At 39.2% G+C, this 14923-nt stretch overlaps 1 protein-coding gene across 2 annotated transcripts in view; it reads left to right on the forward strand.

Moving 5' to 3' along the window:
* QSER1 (glutamine and serine rich 1) overlaps positions 1-8005 on the forward strand; it is a 38918-nt gene extending 30913 nt beyond the window's left edge. For both annotated transcript variants that reach the window (XM_035118204.2, XM_035118215.2), the window contains exons 12-13: positions 1229-1324; positions 2430-8005. In XM_035118204.2, the coding sequence (XP_034974095.2) occupies positions 1229-1324; positions 2430-2570 (237 nt within the window). In that variant the 3' untranslated portion in view covers positions 2571-8005. The remainder of the gene's footprint in view (positions 1-1228; positions 1325-2429) is intronic.
* Positions 8006-14923: the final 6918 nt, after the last annotated feature.

Below are 14923 nucleotides of genomic sequence, written 5' to 3' on the forward strand. Positions count from 1 at the left end.
ATGAATGAGCCATCACACAAAAGTACTGACCTACCCCATACCCTTTTTATTTGGTCCTCTGGAGGCTGCAGACCTACATGCACCTACCCTGAGAGTTGGTAAGCCCCACTGAACTCAAATGGGACTTCTAAACTGATGTGCATTCAGATTTAGTGTAAGCATCTCTCTCTGATGGTTCCAGGTCTGCCATTATGGCTGATAATATTGACAATTTTATTTATGGCTTCCTTTGCACTTACCTTGTTGCCTTTTTAAACCCCTACATAGTAGCTTTGACATTTGACTTCAACCTGTATCAAAACATGTTAATACTGTATGTAAGCAACTGCAGTGGTTCTCCAAATCTCTGCCTCTGCGAGCCCTAGACATTTAACTATCTGGCAAATATTTTCCCCACTGAACTGCTTTCGTTGAATGCCACCATAAGGTATCCAGGTGGAAATGATGGAAGACATTTCCTGAAAGGGTTTTTCATCAGTACTGTATAGCAAACAGAAATAAGTAGTCTGCAATTTGCCTATCTGAAGTGGGAGAGAGAAAAATGTTAAGGAGTTTGGGAGGGGGGTTGCAGCAGCAGCAGCAAACTGAAGGCAGCTGCACAGTGATGTTTGGACTGAGGGTATTCAGCACAAGGGGGTGAAATGCCTAAGAGAAAATAGAATCCGAGAGTGAACAAGAAATAAGCATTCACCTATTCATCCATTGTGATATCTGAGAAGCACATCAGAGGGAGGAGGACCCAGGCATCATCACCAGAGAGGGTAAAACTTACAGGGCATGAAATCGACATCCCAAGCCCTGTTAAGCTTTTCCAGGCAGAATCGCAGGGTAGTGTTGGCTGGCACTAAACTGGGCCTCCCATTGTAAACTGGGAAGGTTGAACTCCATTCATAGTAACTGGGTTATTTTTGCCAGTCCCCCTGTGTCCCGTGAAAAGCTGCTATGGAGGGTGAGAGAGCCACTGGAACAATGTGGGAGGATGCACAGGGACTGCAGTGGGAAGGTGAAATATAATGAGCAGTGCCTCCCTCAACCACTTTTGCAAGAGTCTCTGCTGGATTTCAGTTCCATTTGCAAACTGAAGGATTAATCTAGGCCCAGGCCTTGTGTGGATGAATGTATTCACAAGTGCATATTATCTCTGAGTGGTCAGAATAATTATTGGTACCAATAAATCCATCAGTTCATAGTTAACTTCATGGCTAATAAAAACTATTTTCCTCTGCAGGAGTTTGCTGTAGATCCAGAAAAGATATCATTGTGCTCTTTATATCACTCACTCCATCATTACAAATACCACATGTTTCTGAGGTGTAAAGTTGAGGTCAGTTTTTATCAAGTTGATGATAGCATATTTTTTTTCTCTATCTGATTCTGTCACATTTATCTATAAATCTAGGAGTAGCTCATAAATTCTGAAATTAAATAAAAACCATGCTGTGGAAGTTATACTAGTTAAAATACTAAGATTTGTTGGTTACAGTAATATGGGGGGTTTCAAGACTTCTTGTGAACAGGAAACATTAAGGTTATTATGTGGATTGAAATGAATGCAGGTAGCTCAGACAAAAGAAAAACTTGCCAATTTTATTTATGGTATTTAGTTATTTTTATACAGGGTTGCAATATTTAAAAAACACACAAAAATACATACCATAGTAACAAACAAAATCAGTACTCCCTGCCACCACACGCACAGAGTTTAAAAGGCCATAGATTGTATAATTAGCCAAAGGCCTGAAAGTAGAGGAATGTTTTTGCCTGGTGCCTAAAGATATATAATGAAGTGCCAGGCAAGCCTCCCTGGGGAGTGTGTTCCACAAGTGGGGAGCCACCACAGAAACTGCCTATTCTCGTGTTCCTGCCCTCCAGGCCTCTCGTGGATGGGCCACGTGAAGAAGGGCCTCCGATGATGATTGCAGGGTCCCAGTTGCTTCATGTAGAGAGAGGCAGTCTTGAGTAGTGTAGTCTTGAGCTGTTTAAGGCTTTATAGGTAAACACCAGCATTTTGAATTGGGCCCAGAAACTCATTGGCAGCCAATGCAGAAGGGCTAGGATTGGTATTATATGGTCAAACCATCTTGCCCTGGTCTCTGCACCACTGAGGCCACCTGAGCCTCAAGCGACAGCCTTGGATCCAGAAGTACTCCCAAGCTGCATACCTGCAGAGAGTGTAAAGTTATTAAATAATATTGTAGGTTGTTCATGAGTACAGAAATGGAGCTTTAGTCGAGGAACCTATTTGGCTGCACAAGGAAATTCATTAGTATCAATGCATTGTATTTTGTTTATGAGGTTGTCCCTTGGTCACAGGTGGTTTGTGGGTGGCTGAATAAATCCACTAAAACGTAAGACCTCTGACTTCTGAGAGTATTGAGAATGAATAGATATCTGCAAACTAATCTCCTGCTTCCATTGCTCCTCCATAGATTTCTTCCGTTCAGAAGAAGAGTGGAGATCTAGGCCAGGAGGAGATTGTACAGCAATGCATGAAAAATATGAAATGGGTAGAAGACCTCTTTGAGAAGTTCGGTGAACTTTTGAATCATGTACAGCAGAAATGTTCATAACAGACACTGTCCCAAATGTTACTTTTTTTCTCTATAGCACACATCATGAGAAACTGAAAGGTCAGAGAAGCTCTGGTTAATCTGGTCATGCCACACTATTCTGAGTCTGAGGAATCTGTGGTGTTCTTGGTTCCGTGGCTTCTGATGAGGAAAAATTATGCTGCCATGAAAATGGAACTACAAATGAACCTCACTGCATTTTTAATCTGAAGAATGATTTTTTTTTCTATTTTATAAACTCTTGTATTGAAATGACAGGTTTATTTTTGAAATGATCAAAGCATGCACTAAATATATATTTTTGGGCTACGGTGAAAATAATACTGAAAATATGGCCTTTTCTGGCTCTGTACACAATGTACAAATATTTACATTGGTCTGATCAAGTAGAGTCTTCTACATTTTGCAAACAGAGCTAATATGACGTTAAATTCGCCATATTTAACGTCACCACAAATTCAGAATTATTCTGCTTTATGGACTCCTTTTACTGCTGTTATGTTCAGGAGGCTGAACATGGAGTTGGTGCAATCCTTTGACGGCTGTTTTGTGTCAAATTATATTGTAATGAAGCGCAATGACTTTAACTATTTTCCCCTTTTTTATTTTGAAGAAAAACGTATTTTTCTTTATACTGTGCTTTTTTTTTCCTTTGGAAAGAAATCAGTTGTACATTTTATCTCACAAATAGTTGTATTTTTCACAGAGAAAATATTTGTGGCTTACAATTGTTTTGTGTATCTTTGTAATACACTTTCATGGTTTTCAGTAAATTCTGTTCATTTTTATATATTAATTTCATATTGTAAACTATATCTTAAGATAATCCTTTTGTTTATACAGGTTTCCTTCAGTGTTAACCAGGAATAAGACATACTAGACTTTATAAGTTTGCTTTATAAGTTAAGTTGTGTTTAAACACTGCATTTTATTTTCTGATTAATGAAAATAAATTTCTTACTAAAATAACATGAATAATTGAAATTTTCATTGAATAGCTACTATATTTCTCTTCTGGATACCGAAGATTGATGATTGGATAGACTATATGCAGTGTTAAACACAGCTGACATTTTTTAAAAATTGGTAATGGCAGAACTGTTTGCTTCTTGGTGCCTTTTCAAATCCTCAGACATTCTTTTGTAGTTGTCTTTCTCAGCTGGGTTATTTTTTAAATCAGTAGGACCAGTAGTCCCACTTAGACTACAAATGTGTTAAACTGAGATCAGTAGGAAAATTTCTTCATCTGCCAACAGAATGCCTTACCTTAGTCTTGGATTCAAAATGTGTAAGTCCTCTGCTTGGATTTGTAAAAGGACTAAACGTATTGTACTTTTGTCAGATAATATATATACATAAATTATATATATATATATAATTCAATTGTCCTTTCACTGCCACTTAGTGCCTTAATTTCAGCCAAGAAAGCAGGATTCTTCATTCACTAGCCAATCAGGATATTCTTATATGTAGCATGGTGTATTTTCTTTAGTTGTACATATGTTCATTGCACCTTAGATTTGTAAAGAAGAATGAAAGGCTGTGATCATGAATTAAACTAGGATTTCAAAATATGAAAGGACAACATTTTTGATCTTGATATCTATTATGTTGGTTTACCTCTGCATTTTCAAAAGGTTTTTATATTGTAGGACGTGGTGGTACTCCATTTTTCTGATGGGGGGGGGAATGCAATGAAAAATTTGGTAAATTTCTTGTTGATATTTGTCTTAAAATATCTTCATACTGCACTTGCCTTGAAAAAGCCAAGTTGTATTACTGTGACTGTGACTTTGCTGTATTTCTGCTACTTCTGTAGAAGAACTAAAGGTCTAGACTCAAGCTATACCAGTGTTAGGGCTGTATCTTGATCCTCTTCCTAGAAACATTTCAGGCATGAATCTTACCTGCAAACAAAGAAGCGTAATACTGCCGAATTATCTTGGAAACCTCAGCATATATACATCCTCCCTGCAAACAAATGTACATCTTCACTCATAATTAAGGCTGCAATCTTTTACCTGCTTATCCAAGCCCTGTAGAACTTCTGAGACTTTCTTTTGAGCAGGCATCTGTAGCATTGCTCTGTGAGAGTATGTAATGTTAGGAAGATATTTGAAAGTCTTTTTATAATGTAGATGCAATATCCTTGGGGCCATCGTGTAAATAACCTGCTCAGCTGGAGGAAGATACTCTCATACTTCTCATTTTAGAATTGAAATACTTAAAAACCAGTCACTGAAGGTTCAAAGTGCAAAAACAAAATGTGTTCTTCTACAGCAAAGTAATGTACATTTCAACACAAGCTTACACATATATTGGTTTAATAATTAAACTTTAATTAAACAAAAGAGCTGGGGTTGCCCCATGTTGTAGACCAGGCATCTCCAAACTGCGGCGCTCCAGATGTTTTGGCCTACAACTCCCATGATCCTTAGCTAGCAGGACCAGTGGTCAGGGAAGATGGGAATTGTAGTCCAAAACATCTGGAGGGCCGAAGTTTGGGGGATGCCTGTTGTAGACCCAGGATGAAAGCCTATGCCCACTTACCTAAGACTAAGTCTCATTTAAATCAATGGAACTTACTTCTGAGGAAATTGGTAGGATCGTGCTGAGTCGGTGGCAACTTTATCAAGTGAATGATAAATAAGAAACTTTCTCAGGAATATGGGAGTAGAATGGAAAAGACAGTTTTGTATTGCTAGATGGGTGTTCAACTTCCTACCTTCAGAGAACTCTTGCATCAACTGGTTTGCCCTCCCTGTGTTTCAAGAAATGCCTGTACGTTGCAAGGAGTGTCTGTTCTAGGGTACACAACTTCATGTTGAGCATTGGTGAGGCCTATTAGGCCTAATCACTATACCACATGAAGTGTGGACATCTTGAAACACACCCAATGTCTTTTGTGACTCTGTGGCGCAGGAAAAGGTCGGCAGCTGTAGGGGCCTGGGTGTATTCCTAGGCACAATTGCACACCATTTCTCTCTTAATTGAGAAGCCTCTAATTAGTTTTGAGCATCTTCCATGGTTCCTATAAACAACAGAGAATATCACCATGCTAGGCAGACAATGTTTTATGTATCCAGAATTAAGCAAGTTTAGGAGAATTAAATGCCATTTGGGAAAATAAAATGTAAGCAAAGATTTTAGGCTTCTTATACCAACAGATTGAAGAAATTTGCCTTCGCTGTAGCAATAACTCTGTATTTCCTGCATTCAGGGAATATGTTTTGTAGCTATAAGGGGACAGAGTAACAGCAACGTTACTTGAGAAATCCAGTTATTTGCTCAGAGACATTTTCTAAATATTCTGGGATAAAAATTGAACATTACTCGTGACAACCGCCTTGTGTTTTCTTCCTTCCAAGGAACCCCCCCCCCCCCGGGGCAAGTAGAAGTTTTGAGAGAGTGCTGGATATGCTTTGGAGAACTGCCAGTGCACTTACAATAAGTAGAGTTATAGGATTTGAGCAGCGGAAACCTCACCTAAATGCAATATATGCTGAAACTGTTCAGACTTTCTTCCACTTTGTATTTAGGATTGTGATGTAGCTGATTTGAATAGGATACATCAACCAACATTGTACACACATGTCACTTGTGTCTATAATACTGCAAGAATGTGGAACTGGCTGGCTACAGATGTGCATGTGATTTCCAACTATTCAGTACCCACTCAAATGTATAAACATGAAGTTCTCATTCTTTGTAAATGTATCAGTGGGGGCAAGCAAACAAATCGATAACACTGTGCTAAACTAAATAATTGCACCTGCATATTGGTAATCCAACAAACATTGTTTTGTGTCCACATCTCTAAATGATGTATATCATTTGATTTTTCTTCTTCTTTTAAGCCTCTGTTTGCATCAAAAGTGATACAACTGGATTGTACAGTCTTCTTTAACAGAACATTGTATCATTTACTTTTGCTTTAAGTAATATATGTTAAAAAGGAAACTCAAACTGTCTTCCAATAAACAGGTCTTCATAGAGGAAATATATTTTAAATATTTAAAATTTTACTACTATTTAAAATAATTTAAATAGTTTAAATAATTTAAACAAGCCAAAACTAGGACATTGAAAATCAGTGTATAGTAACTTCAGATTTGTTAATGGCAATTTAACATTTTTCATCCTACACTAACATACATTTTTGTAGTATTACACAGTGCACTTCCTTCTATATATCTATGCTATTTAAGTTCACATTTCATTCACAAAATGCATAGTAATATCTATCATTTTATGTACGGCAAACATTTAGGCCAGGACTAATGAGAGGTGCTTTTTTAGTCCAGTTTTTAGGTGGTCCACAATAATGTATAAAGCTAAGAAAAAGAAATCACATTTTTTGTATTGTTGATTTGATGTTACTAAGCTCATTAAAGTAAAGACACTTTTTCAAAATGCTGTTTAGTGGTTTATTAAGCTTGAAAACATTAAACTGAAGTAATTGGGAGTGACTAAGGCAAGCGGCTTTGTAAATTTGCAAAGTACTCCGTTGGTATAATGATTCAAATATGACTCTGTTTTGGAAACCAAATGGCGGCCACAATCTTCACATATATGAAAGACTTGCATGCATGCACATGTAGCAGATTTCCCTACTTTTCACACATAATTTAGCTGTGCCACATTGTAAGTTGCCTTTGGAAACTCAGAATAAGGAGGAAACTCAGAATAAGGAGGAAACTCAGAATAAGGAGGAAGGGTAGGGTGCAGTTGCAAAACATGGGAGAGAAACGGCGGCTGCATATGCTGTGGTTCAAGAATACTGTAATTGGCAGGAAATGGAGGCATGGCTACTTACTCAACAAGGTTTTTGCCTGGAGATTTTTAGGATGTTCACTACTGCTGCAGGTCTGGAGGTTTTTATGACTGAACTTGTTTGGAATTCTTATTTTAATTATATTGTAATGTACACTGAGATCACATGATGAAGGGCAGGCTTAAAGTATGTGAAATAAATAAGCATTCTGTATTTCTGTAGTATAACTTGTGTGGATTTTATTTATTTTTATTATATGTGACCTATATGCTGAAAGTCTGCTTGTCTCTTCAAGGATAATGGGCACACTGCACATTTTCATAAGCAACTGTTTATGTATTCCTTTTGCTGGTCTCTTCAGAATGGCTTCATTTTGACTGAATGAAGCCATTGTTCATAGGTTGGAGAAAGATGCAGATGAGGAGTCATTAAAAATAACTGGAATGTTTATGAAATATTTATGGTAAATAACCATTTGGTATAATCCAAGATCAACACACAAGATGCAAAGAAGCAACTCACACTAATATAAAGTGAAACATCCGTGCTGCTCCAAACACTAAATTAAAAAAGATACAGTGAAGACTACAGTAACTTGTGATGTGGCAAACTATTCTGCATGAACAAAATCTAGACTTACTGCCTGAATCGAGCCATTTTCTTAACTTTTTCTTAATGTTAGCATGAAATATGAAACTTATCTAAGAAAAGAAAAGTAGTATTCAACCTCTGCTTGGTTATTTTCTTTCTCAGTTTGTTCTAATCTAACACAAACATCATCTTAATCACTTGCCAAAGCAAGGAAGATCCCATCAATTACCATGTCACTCCAAAATTTATTCCCAATATGAAAGAAAATCCTGCTTGCTTGCTTTTTTTATTATATTTTAGACTTGTGTACCGCCCTTCATCATAGGTCTCAGGTCAATTCACAAGGTAATTCTCTCTACACTACTGGCAAGGCACAAATAACACATGGTTGTGCATCTGAGCCTGATTGCGACCTGACCTTTGCTATTTCACCCTCACCCTTTCCACAAGCATGGCCAGCCCAAACCTTTTGCAGCACATATATATGTCTGCTCAAAAGTGCACCCTCTTAAATTCCAGTGTAATCCCAGTACAGAGTGTATAGGACTGCAGCCTCAGTATGTTGTTGTTTAGTCGTGTCCGACTCTTCGTGACCGCATGGACCAGAGCACACCAGGCACTCGTGTCTTCCACTGCCTCCCGCAGTTTAGTCAGACTCATGTTGGTAGCTTTGAGAACACTGTCCAACCATCTCATCCTCTGTCGTCACCTTCTCCAAGCACAGTTCAGAGTGTTGGTGCTGACCTTTAAAGCCCTAAATGGCCTCGGTCCAGTATACCTGAAGGAGCTTCTCCACCCCCATCATTCTGCCCGGACACTGAGGTCCAGTACCGAGGGCCTTCTGGCGGTTCCCTCATTGCAAGAAGCCAAGTTGCAGGGAACCAGGCAGAGGGCCTTCTTGGTGGTGGCGCCCGCCCTGTGGAATGTCCTCTCATCAGATGTCAAAGAGAAAAACAGCTACCAGATTTTTAGAAGACATCTGAAGGCAGTCCTGTTTAGGGAGGCTTTTAATGTTTAATAGATTTTTTTATTTCATTTTTCTGTTGGAAAATTATTATTATTATTCTCCTTGTGCCCTCAATCTTTCCCAACATAAGGATCTTTTCCAGGGAGTCTTCTCTTCTCATGAGGTGGCCAAAGTATTGGAATTGCCTTGTTTCCCCTGCAAGGGACTTCCAAGGGTTCAGATACCAAGGATGCTTTGCTCACCACTCCTTACTTCAGGAGCTGCCTTCCCTAAGACCTAGCTCTCTTTGGGTGTGTAATACCCATTATACCATTAAAGCAATCACATTCGTTCCCTCAGTGAATTCTGGGCATTGTAGTTTACCCCACAGAGTAGCAATTCCCAGCAGCCCTTAACAAACCACAGTGCCCAGAATTCTTCAAGGGAACAAATATGCTTCGAATGTGCTCTAAAAGGTATAGGTTGTGCACAGCCTCTGCTGTGCAGTTTGTCATGTCACTGTTTCTTACACTAGTTACATTTAGAAGAGCTCAGCTCACCCCGTCAAACATTTGAAAAGCCCAAAGTTACCAATGGCTTTTAGAAATTGCAGAACCTTTTGTCAACAGTATATAAACGCTGGTATTCTTTATTAATTTCTATGCTTCAAACTCATTTTAAAAAGTATGTACCGTATTGGCAGGAATATAAGTCAACCCTGCAAATAGGCAGAACCTTTAAAATTTGGCGGCTTGGGGGAGGCTTGGGAGGCATGGATGGGACGGGCGGCGTTGCCCCACGCTCCCTGGTTGCTTCCTGGGGGGTGGAGCCGCGCCACGTTTCTGGTGGCATAAGGTCGCGAATATAAGCCACACTTTAACATTTTACGATCAGATTTGGAAAAAAGTGCAGCTTATTTTCAGGCCAATACAATATGTAGTTTACAGATTCTCCATTAAAATCAAAACAATATAAAATCAAGCAAAAATTAATTAAGGATAATCAATACAAAAATGGGTCATCTGACAAAGGTTTAAAAACAAATCAATTTCATAAAGAGGTGTGCTGAAATCACCCAAGTCTTAAGTTGGTGCCTGAAGCTCATCAGACACTTACATATTAATTATTTTGTGCTTATATAGAAAAACATTCTCTTGGATTACAATAAATAAATATCTTTCCTGACCAGCAATCTGAAGCAAGAGGCATTTTTATTTTTTTAAAAAAAGGCCTTGTGTAAAACCCCTTGTTAATACAAGTGTTGCCCTTTTGGTTTAAATGACATTGATGAGCATAACAAAACAAATATACTCATTCATATAAATGGACCTGGCTGAATTATCACAAGATAAAATTAATTCTTTTTGAAAATAGTGGTTCATGAAGCAACATATTACAATTGCACTGACATCCGTTTTTCATCTAACAAAATCAAACAAAGATTAGTGTGACCTCAACACATTTGGTTCACTGTGTGCTGGCCTAGATCTGAATGTTCTGGCGTTACAAGCAGATAATTTTTTCCAGTTTGTTCTTTGATTAACACTGTATTGTATATGTTGCTATGCTGCTACCTGTGTCTATAAATTTGGTATGGTAGGCATAGACATCCTGAACCATTCAAAATTTTACAGAGGCTCAATTGCTGATGTGTAATTTTATTTTAGCAACTCCCTGACAGTAAAACTGTCAAAACTCAAAACCTCATTGTTCTGCAAGTTATTTGAATTCCAGTTTTTAATAACGTTTAGGAATAGGCCCAGATTGCACAGCATGTACAAATATCCCTTTATCACAACTGATTATCCACAAGCACGGTTGCTACTTTCAATCTTTGAGACCCATAGCCAACAAGCATCAGACTTTGATTTGGGACAGAAATTGCCCTGGTTATGATAATGAACAACTTTACCAGGAAATGGAACAGGGCTTTTTCTTTCTTTTTTGCTACTTTGTGCCCTATAAGAAGCTGAGTTTGTGGATATGATCAGGTGTAAACATGTTTGACTCAGGTATACGTGCATTAGAGATAGTTACAAAGCAGATGGGAGAGGGCCCTTTAGACTGCCTATGACTGGAGCATGTATGACAGCGCTTGACTCTGACAGCTTGAAGTACTGTAGTTTGGCTAAAAGTCACCTTGAAGTTAATGTTCTCTGGTCAAACAACTGTGGGGACTAAGCTACACCAACACACTAAAAGAGGAAACAGTCTCATTATGTGCTCAAATGAACTTACCTCTCGACTACAATATATTTGCTAATATTTTAGCTAATAGATTGAAAAAGGTCTTAAATGTTTAAATTGTTGTCGTTTAGTCGTTTAGTCATGTCCGACTCTTCGTGACCCCATGGACCAGAGCACACCAGGCACTCCTGTCTTGCACTGCCTCCCGCAGTTTGGCCAGACTCATGTTGGTGGCTTCGCACTGTCCAACCATCTCGTCCTCTGTCGTCCCCTTCTCCTTGTGCCCTCTATCTTTCCCAGCATCAGGGTCTTTTCCAGGGAGTCTTCTCTCCTCATGAGGTGGCCAAAGTATTGGAGCCTCAGCTCCAGGATCTGTCCTTCCAGTGAGCACTCAGGGCTGATTTCCTTCAGAATGGATAGGTTTGATCATCTTGCAGACCATGGGACTCTCAAGAGTCTCCTCCAGCACCAATGTTTATATACATCCAGATAAAGTGGGATTTCTTCCAGGTAGACAGATTAAAGATAACATAAGAAATATTTTTAATGTAATACAATATCTAAAAGTAAGAAATGAGAAAAAAGCAGCAATGATGTTTATAGATGCGGAAAAAACATTTGATAATATATCTTGGGATTTCATGAAGAAAGTAATGGAAGAAATGGAATATGGAGAAAAGTTTATAAAAGGGATACAAGCTGTATATACAGAACAGAATGCAAAATTAATTATTAACCAGGTGATAATGAATCAATTTAAAATAGAAAAAGGAACGAGACAAGGATGTCTGTTAATTTATCACCTTTATTATTCATCCTGGTCCTGGAGGTTTTGAACAGAAATATAAGAGCAGATAAACAAATTGTGGGAATAAGAACGGGAGAAAATGAATTGAAGTTGAAAGCATTTGCAGATGACTTGATAAGTACAGTTGAGGAACCAAAATTATGTCTCCCTAAAGTTTCCGTGCGCTGCTTTGGTTCGTCAGAAGCTGTACGCTCCCTCGGCCAGTAAAGCAAGATGAGCGCTGCAACTCCAGAGTCGTCCACGACTGGACCTAATCCCTTTACCTTTAAAGTTTTAGAAAAAATACAAGAGTTTGGTCGAGTAGCAGGATTTATTTATTTATTTTTAAAAAAAGAAAGACATAAATATTAACAAAAAACATGAAGGAATCGGAGAAAAAGGAGTTGCAGGAGATCACAAAAAAATAGAAATTCACAAAAAAGTCAAATATCTAGGAATTTGGCTTACCAATAAAAATTTAAATTTATATAAGGCTAATTATGAGAAAGTTTGGAATGAGATTAAGAAAGATTTGGAAACTTGGAACAGAATGAATCTTTCTCTGATGGGAAGGATAGCAGCAATAAGGATGAATGCACTACCAAAGATGTTATTTTTATTTCAGTCAGTACTGATAATAAGTAATTTTGTCTGCTTCAAAAACTAGTAAAAAGGCATTTCTAAGTTTGTCTGGAATGGGGAAAAGCCTAGAATAAAATACAAAATACTTATAGATACAAAAGATAGAGGAGGCTTCTCCCTTCCAGACTTAAAATTGTATTATGAAGCAGCTTGCATCACGTGGATTCGGGACTGGATTAAATTACAGAGAGATGGAATATTAGATTTGGAAGGACATGATAATTGATTTGGTTGGCATTCATATTTATGGTATGGGAAAGATAAAAAACACAAAAGTTTTCATAATCATATAATAAGAAAAATGCTTATAAAAGTGTGGAATAAACATAAAGATTTTTTAGAACCATAAACTCCATGGTGGCTTTCGCCGGTGAAAGCATTAGCATTCAAACCTCTTAGTAAGAGAGGAAATTGGCCGACGTACAGATAGTTATTAATAGAGGCGGGGAAAAGGTTAAAGCTGAAAGAATATGAGGAACTAAAGTGTTTTTTTTTTACAAAGTTGGTTACATCATAGACAATTAAACGAACAGTTTAAGGAAGACAATAAGAAAGATTTCAGCTACACAGTGTCAAACTTTCAAAAAGAGATAATTGAGAGTGATACGAAATTACTAAAAAAATGTATAATTCCTGTTATATGGGGGGAAACTGGATGGAATGGTAAAGTGAGCACAAATAAAGTGGGCTCACGATTGGGAAAATATGTGGAAGGTAAGTGAGATACTAGTATAATAATAAAGGTAAATAAATTCTATCTCAACAGTGAAAGCTTGCCCATTTTTGCATAGCCTCCTACCAGCTGAGCTCTTTTCACAGTTAGGTGTGTATATCATTGCATAGGATCTAGTTGGCAGTACTGTACTGCAAGCCCATCCACACTTAGTAATATACACCAGCATAATGCTGGTGGTCAACATAAGAAGTTTAAAGACTGTCTCAAGGCAAATCTTTAAAAATGTAGTATAAACACTGACAACTGGGAAACACTGGCCTACGAGCGCTCCAGTTGGAGAACAGCTTTTCCCAAAGGTGTCATGGGCTTTGAAGAAACTCGATCTCAGGACGCAAGGGAGAAACGTGCAGGGCCGGCTCTAGGGGTAGGCTGGGTGGCGCCGGGCGGCAGGGGGGCGCCATGCAGAAGTCGCACTGCGCCCGCCCACCAGGGCAGGGGCGCCGGAGCGATCTCCGGCCCTGAAGGCACGCTTGGCAAATCCACACCGTGATCAACTCCCGCCTGGAAACCAATGTCCCCACTGAGGAAGGACGTGTGGATCCAGAATTGGTCTCCACAGTCACTTATGGACCCATTGTTAAAACCGTGTTTATGGAAGACAATCTTACTCAGCTACAATTTGCTTATGAGTAAACATTCATAAGTTTAAAGTTTAAAGGTAAAGGCATACCTTTACCTTTAAACATATTCTGGTTCACCAGAAGCGGCTTAGATATGCTGGCCACATGACCTGGAAGCTGTACACCGGCTCCCTCGGCCAGTAAAGCGAGATAAGCACCACAACCCCAGAGTCGTCCGCAACTGGACCTAACGGTCAGGGGTCCCTTTACCCTTAAACATATACAGGTTTCAGGGTGCACAGACTTGTGAAATGAAACATTTGAGACCATGAGCAATAGGAGACTTTTGGTTAATAAGAATTGGATGGGGATAAAGTGCTCCTACCACCAAGATCATAACTTGCAAAGAGCAGGGAACATATCCTCACATGCCCTGCTACCTGAGACATTTATAAAGGAGGGGCTAACGGGAGGAGGTATGGCTGCAAGGGAGACACTACTCTACACCATGGGCCAAGGCCTACTATCTGCAATGCCTGGGACCGTTATAAGCAGGAGTCCAAGTAATAGCCCCTCACCTTCCCCTTACTTGCACTCAGCCTGAAATCCACATGGAAACCTGTACACTGACCAAGCTTCTTCCAGAGGTTTTATTGTAGCATGACCAAGTGCCATGGCACCAGAAGCTGCAGGGGGCATAGCTGCCAAGTTTACCCTTTTCTCACGAGGAAGCCTATTCAGCATAAGGGAAAATCCCTTAAAATAAGGGATAACTTGGCAGCTATGGCAGGGGGTGTCACAACAATGTCGCAGAACAGAGTCAGGGAGGCGAGGGGTGCCAAATCTTAGCATCAAACAGGATGCTGCTGAAATTTGAGAGCCCGAAGTCCACTACTGCTCCTTCTTTCAGACCTTTCCACCAATCAGGACCAGCCCACCCATTAGGTGAGATGAGGTGATTGCCTCAGACGGCAGGGTCCACAGAACCCAATGCAGATCATTATTATTCCTCGCCCCCTTGTTCTTGATGCAGATCTTCACTCACCCTTCTTCCCTAGTGGGGAGAGGAGGGGTTGCCATTTTGAGGTTTGCCTCAGGTGCCAAAAAAGCCAAAATGTCTTGGGTGTTCC

This window comes from Zootoca vivipara, chromosome 1 (assembly GCF_963506605.1).
Source record: "Zootoca vivipara chromosome 1, rZooViv1.1, whole genome shotgun sequence".
Lineage (NCBI taxonomy): Eukaryota > Metazoa > Chordata > Lepidosauria > Squamata > Lacertidae > Zootoca > Zootoca vivipara.